This window comes from Epinephelus moara, chromosome 5, assembly GCF_006386435.1.
Source record: "Epinephelus moara isolate mb chromosome 5, YSFRI_EMoa_1.0, whole genome shotgun sequence".
In the NCBI taxonomy this organism is placed as follows: Eukaryota; Metazoa; Chordata; class Actinopteri; order Perciformes; family Serranidae; genus Epinephelus; species Epinephelus moara.
The window spans coordinates 5,076,914-5,083,871 of record NC_065510.1 but is presented as its reverse complement, the minus strand read 5'-3'; the positions used below and the strand labels follow the sequence as shown (position 1 = coordinate 5,083,871).

Here is a 6,958-nt window from a genome sequence, read left to right as displayed (position 1 = left end):
ATTCATATCAGATAATCAATATTTAAAATGCTGTTGAATAAATACTACAATAAAGACAATTAATCTTTAAATACAATAAATAAATTACAATAAATTCTTAAAATCATTACTGAATGGTAAAAACACATAAATAAGCAAAAGAATGCAAAGAACAATAACATGTTACAACATTTAATAATATAAGAATATATCTTATACTGAGACTGAATGTTGCCCATTAGACATTCCCCAAACGAATTACATGTCATATTTAACCACTACAGAGATATCAGTGACGAGGCTGCTCTCTGGGGCAGCCTGAGCGCTCATACACACGTTTATTATCTATGAGCGCTGACACCGCTAGATGACAGCGGTGTCAGTGCTCATAAACACATGAGCGCTGACACCGCTGTCATCTAGTGGACCTCACATTCAGCTGGGCTCTATATTAATACATCGACCACGGGTCTGACATTTAAACTACGCATGAAAACACTACGTTCTGTGACAAAACAACAGTAATATATCGGTATGGCTAATTATGGCTTACAATTGTGCGCCTTTCCCTCACTTGTCATTTTCCGATGATTGCTGCGGAATGCATGCTGGGATACCTGGCTGTCTGAAGTCCACACAAGTCTGCTCCAATGCATCCCCGGTGAAATGGGTGTGGCGAGAACACATCCGGGAATTTGGACTGAACTTGGCTAGATGTGAACTTTGAATTGTAACAGTACTTGGGCTGTGACTGATGACGTGTCACAAGTCCACAAGAACACATATTGAGAAACGGCTTTTGTTTTTGTCAGTGTTTTTAATATCCTCCTGTGTTATTGGCTGCAGCTGATCCAACCTGAACCAATCAAAACTTTGGATGTGTGTGTGTGTGTGTGTGTGTGTGTGTGTGTGTGTGTGTGTGTGTGTGTGTGTGTGTGTGTGTGTGTGTGTGTGCAGGGACGATAAGAAGGACGGTCTGAAGTTCTACACCGACCCATCGTACTTCTTCAGCCTCTGGAGGGAAAAGATGCTGCAGGCCACCGAGAATAAACGCAAAGAGAAGAGACGACAGAAGGTCTGTCTGTGTCTCTGTCTGTCTGTGTCTCTGTCTGTGTCTCTGTTAGGGCTGTACCCAAATATTCGGATATTCGAATATTCGTTTCTATGGGTAGGTATTCATTATGAAAATTCAATAATCGTTTTTTTATCTACATTTTTTTTTTTTTTTTACTTTTTTTTTGGTGCTAAATGTAGTCTTTTTGTTGTTGGTAAATGTAGGTTATCAATAAAAATCAAAACTTTTAAATTGCATTGTTAAAAATGTGAAAATATAGTATATCCTACCAACGGAGCTTGTGTGCACGGCAGGCTTGAGCACATCCGTCTGACGCCAGGGCCACACTGCCTGCGAAGCGCAGCGCACCGAAATTCTCGCGCGCGCCGGAGAACCTCCGTTCACATCAGACGCGCATTTCTCCACACCGTCGACAAGCGATTCTGCTCCCAGCTGTTATTTTTCACTGCCTGGCTTGACACATTTGCTCGCGGCTCGCGCAGAAAATAGACCAGATGCCGAACTGATCGCTGCAAATCGAGAGCCTGCCGCGGAGCTTCCCGGCACGGCGCGGCCAGTGTAGATGACACAGTCGGTTAACATGGGCGCCGAAAGGAAACTGCCTTTACTTCTCGGCGCTTCGAGGCTATTCGCGGCTCTTCCGCGGGCGGTGTGGCCCTGGCGTGAGGCTGTGGAACTGCCAAGTTTTACCACTTTATCACTATTCCCTCTAACTTGTAGTTGATTTTTCGTTATCTTTTGAATTTAATATGAATTACGGAACCGTTTTTGTCAACGTTTGTTTCCCCCGTTTTGTACAATAAATTATTGTTTAAAGTTTCAACAAGTTTCTTTTGGAGTGCGTGACACAAGTGTGTTTTGAAAACGATCGCAAACTGTCACCTGCTCAACTCATCAGTACCTTCGGATGCCATGACAGTAATAGCCAATAATGTCAAAATATAATATTTACGATTTAACAGACGATCACTGCTGCCCGACCCGCAGGTCCATTTCCCCGCAGGTTACGGGTCGACCCGCGCATCACTACTCAGCTCAGTCTATAAAGGCTGTACACACAACAGTAAGGCTATAGACATTATATTCTATTCAGGCCGGCAGAACCAGCAGCACATCAGCTCTACAGTGCATGGCACTGCTGATTAACCATTTCATTGCAGCACAGAGTGTCTGCCAGCAACCAATTACTTGCAGAGGCTTCCTACAACTTGTTTCAAGGGTTCCGATTTAATCAGAAGACAAATTAAACAGGATGACTAGCCAATGTGAAAATCAAAAGAAAGCATAGAATAATGTACTGAAGGAGACGCTGTGCAAAACTCCGCAATACAATTAGGTCCGACCAAGCCCCCCCCCCCACGTGTTCGAATATTCAAATACTTGTTATAAATTCTGCCGAAGGTCCGAATGTTAAAAAATGGTATTCGGGACAACCCTAGTCTCTGTCTGTGTCTCTGTCTGTCTCTGTCTCTCTGAGTGTTTCCTTACATCACTTCCTGTCTGAAACAGCGTGTTTTTGTGTGTAGGAGCAGAAGCATGTGGAGGAGTCTTCAGGACGGGAGGTGAAGAAGGTGAGTGTCATTGTTCTCGAGTTTCTGTCATTCGGAATTCATCGTTAACAAACTTGTCGTTCTTCCTGTGAAGGTTCGGAAAGCTCGGAACAGGCGGCAGGAGTGGAACCTGATGGCGTACGACAAGGAGCTCCGTCCAGACGCTCGAGTGACACCATCACCTTACCACACCTCAGACGGTTCAATGTCACCTGACAGGTGAAGTGGCTTTAACAGCTTCCTGAGTAATATTTATATTTCAATCAATCAGTCAATCAATCAATTTTATTTATAAAGCCCAATATCACAAATCACAATTTGCCTCACAGGGCTTTACAGCATACGACATCCCTCTGTCCTTATGACCCTCACAGCTGATCAGGAAAAACTCCCCAAAAAACCCTTTAACGGGGAAAGAATAAATACTTTTTTTTTTTACTGATAAATGTTTTAATTCAGGACGAATTTCAAATGAAACGTAGAATAAAGTGATTCTGATAATATCACTGATCTAAGTTCAGATTTGATCAATTAATTTTTAATATATATAATATAATATATAATATGATTATTGTCACACATGTATACTGCCAGATATTAATATATTATTATTAATTATAATATTATTACTTTCATTAATGTTGTTGTAAGCTACTGTCATTACCGTCTGTCCTGCATCTCTCTCTGTCTGTCTCTCTGTCTCATTGTGTGTTTCTTCCATTTTTTCCCTGTTAAAGGGTTTTTTGGGGAGTTTTTCCTGATCAGCTGTGAGGGTCATAAGGACAGAGGGATGTCGTATGCTGTAAAGCCCTGTGAGGCAAATTGTGATTTGTGATATTGGGCTTTATAAATAAAATTGATTGATTGATTGATTGATTGATAAATTATGTCAGGTGTCTGTTGCTGTGTCGCACAGAGCTCTGCTGTAACTTTAGATCCTCAGTGTTTTGACTCTACGTTTCACTGGATGTGTGCTTTTAGTCACAATGGGATCGTTATTTAATAAAAAAACAATCTTCAGACACCATCATGTTCGGCCTGGCACAAACCATCGCCATCAATAGTGGAGGGTTGGACTCCACTATTCTCCACTCTGGTGTCGCCGCCTCAGCCGCTGCTGCTCCTGTTCCTGCTCCAGCCGTCGGCTCTGAGGAACCCTGGGTCAGGCTTGGAGCTAAACCCAAAGCTCCAGTCAACTCCACCCCGGAGTCCTGGACTGTGGTCGGCGAACACAAAAGGAAGGGTGGACTTCCTATTTGCAGTCCCTCAGCCTGCAACATCCAGCTGGAGAATTGGTACGATATCCTTGATGAACACGATTTCCCTCCATTGACTAAGAGTCCACAGTCTCCTCCACCACCCATGATGCCACATGGGTCCAGCGGCTCCACATCCCCCCCAGCCTACCCAGCAAACTCTCCTGGGCTGCCCCCTCAGCCCACGCCCTGCAATCAAAGCCAATTTACACTCTGGCTCCAAGGGGCTCTACTTCCTGCTGAAGATTAACTTCACTTGGGCTCCGGTGGGCCCTGGTCCTCGCTCCTCTGACCATCCTCCTCCATCTGCTCACCAGCTGCTCCCCCCAACCCCCTGGTCATCAGTGACTCAATTGTGAGGCACATCAGGAGACGATCAGCTGTTTCCAAGGCGCTAAGGTGGCTAAAATCACAGCCTCCTGGAGAAACATCCCTGTGTTGGGAATGTTAGAATCCATGTGGGCTGTGATGACACTTCTGACCAGACATCCCAAATATTAAAGCAGGATTTTAACCGGGCTCCTCCCTTCAGTTTGTGGCTCCAATCTGTCTGCCGAGGACACCAGTTTCCTTTACAATTTTAACGCTCTGGAGTCATCCGTCCTCTAATCTGAGAGACATGTCCATCCCAGACCAGGGACAGGGACTCTAACACAGGACTTATTTTACAGGGTTTTAACGCCGCCTCTGTTTAACTGTCCCACATCTACACAGCAAACACGACACGACACAGGTCGTTCTTACTCAGACTATGGCTCAGTAGCTCCCCCTTGTGCTCAGGTGCCATCAATGTCTGCAGTCAGCGAGAGCAGGTCAAAAGTCACGGTGAGGTCATCTGATCTCCCATTAGTTACTCTCCCTTATCAGGAAGAATTCACTGCCTGTCAGACACAATCACTTCAAGGGACGGACTCTAATATGCTTCCTGTTGCCAGTCGACCGTAACCTCCTGCACATTAAAGTGTGACCACGTCAAAATGGCCCTTTGAAAAGTGCGGCCACTCCGTGATGCGTCGCTTATCATTAACCATCTCATAGATAAACTTGTTTCTATGTTTCTGACAGAAACATGTCTGAAGGACGGCGGAGCAGCTGATGAAAGCGTCACCTCCTGGTTTTAGTTTCACTTATTCTGACAGGTCAGGGAAAAAGTCCAATGGGTCAAAATGTTTTTTATTGGTCATTTCAGCTCCTTCGAGCATCAAGCTCACATTTCAAACAGTCTGTCCAGAGACCTCCTCCACAGTGTTCTCTGACCTCTGATCAGCAGTCAGCACTAATCATGATCGCCGTTTGTCACACATGATGTGTTCAAGTACCAAACAATAATTTCTGTTTTCGATCACATAGAAGAAGACCTGTTGCATTATGGGAGCGTGTGTATTCAGTGTTTGTACAATGTTTGGAATGTTCTGTAATAAAAACAGTTGACGAAATGTTCCGTCGGTCCTCAGCAGGACGATCCTGATGACCTGAACTGAACCGTCACACCTCTTTAACCGCCATCCTCCCTCCTCCAGGTCAGGGATGTCAGACGACACATCTTTCCTCTCCGCTGCTCACCACCATGACGCCCAGGGGCATGATGGGAAGGATCACGTCACAGTGGCCACAGTTGGAAGTGGTCAGACTCAGTCGCTGGACCGCGCCCTTCGACCTGCCTCTACATCCTCTGCAGTCACCACAGCAACCGCACGCCAGCACTCACTGGGCCGCAACCAGCCGCATCATCACCACCACCAGCCACCACTCGCCGGCTCAGCCAATCAGAATGGAGCACGGCCTAATACTGCCAAGGAGGCCAAGTACACACACACACACACACACACACACACACACACACACACACACACACACACACAGAATATTAACGGTTTCATCATGTGACTCATGATTGACCTTTGACCTCGGTCTCTCTTCAGTGACCATCAGATCCCTCCGGCCCCCCCACCACCCCCCCCTCTCATGCCATCGGCTGGACAGATGGCATTCCCCAACAACACTGCTGCCATGGCAACACCGCTGCATCCAGCAGCTGCTCCTGGTAACCAAGGTAACAGACATGTTGTTGTATTAACTCCTTTGTTGTTACTTTCTGCGGTGTGTGTTTGGTGTGCAACAGCTGGAGTCCCTTCATGTCTTCGCCTCCAGGTGGCGCTGCTGTCCTCTCTCGGCCCTACAGCCCCTCCCCTCCCCCACCCCCCCCAGCCAACTATGCCCCCTCCCCCTCACGGCCCGGAGGCCAGGCCCCACCCTCGGCCAATGCACCTCCGGTGCCACCGGCGACAGATGGCAGGAAGCCGCCAGGTGGACCAAACTTTCCGATGAACGACGCCCGTAGTGACCTGCTGGCTGCGATACGCCGAGGTCAGCTGTTATACTGTAAACATCCTGAGCTACATCCTGTCTCTGTAGGTCATCTAGAACCCATAGAACCAGAGTTACATCCTGTCTCTGTAGGTCAGCCAGAACCCATAGAACCAGAGTTACAACCTGTCTCTGCAGGTCAGCCAGAACCCATAGAACCAGAGTTACAACCTGTCTCTGTAGGTAATCTAGAACTCATAGAACCAGAGTTACAACCTGTCTCTGTAGGTCATCTAGAACCCATAGAACCAGAGTTACATCCTGTCTCTGTAGGTCATCTAGAACTCATAGAACCAGAGTTAAAACCTGTCTCTGTAGGTCATCTAGAGCTCAAAGAACCAGAGTTACATCCTGTCTCTGTAGGTCATCTAGAACCCATAGAACCAGAGTTACAACCTGTCTCTGTAGGTCATCTAGAACTCATAGAACCAGAGTTACATCCTGTCTCTTTAGGTCATCCAGAACTCAAAGAACCAGAGTTACATCCTGTCTCTGTAGGTAATCTAGAACCCATAGAACCAGAGTTACATCCTGTCTCTGTAGGTCATCTAGAACTCATAGAACCAGAGTTACAACCTGTCTCTGTAGGTCATCTAGAGCTCAAAAAACCAGAGTTACATCCTGTCTCTGTAGGTCATCTAGAACCCATAGAACCAGAGTTACATCCTGTCTCTGTAGGTCATCTAGAACCCATAGAACCAGAGTTACATCCTGTCTCTGTAGGTCATCTA

General features: G+C 46.3%; 1 protein-coding gene across 1 annotated transcript in view; it reads left to right on the top strand.

The window, feature by feature from the left end:
• LOC126390598 (actin-binding protein WASF3-like) overlaps positions 1-6,958 on the top strand; it is a 19,425-nt gene that overhangs the window by 3,711 nt on the left and 8,756 nt on the right. Inside the window, exons 4-9 of the mRNA XM_050044977.1 lie at positions 937-1,054; positions 2,581-2,625; positions 2,699-2,823; positions 5,381-5,665; positions 5,783-5,913; positions 6,012-6,227. Coding sequence (XP_049900934.1) covers positions 937-1,054; positions 2,581-2,625; positions 2,699-2,823; positions 5,381-5,665; positions 5,783-5,913; positions 6,012-6,227 — 920 coding nt within the window. The remainder of the gene's footprint in view (positions 1-936; positions 1,055-2,580; positions 2,626-2,698; positions 2,824-5,380; positions 5,666-5,782; positions 5,914-6,011; positions 6,228-6,958) is intronic.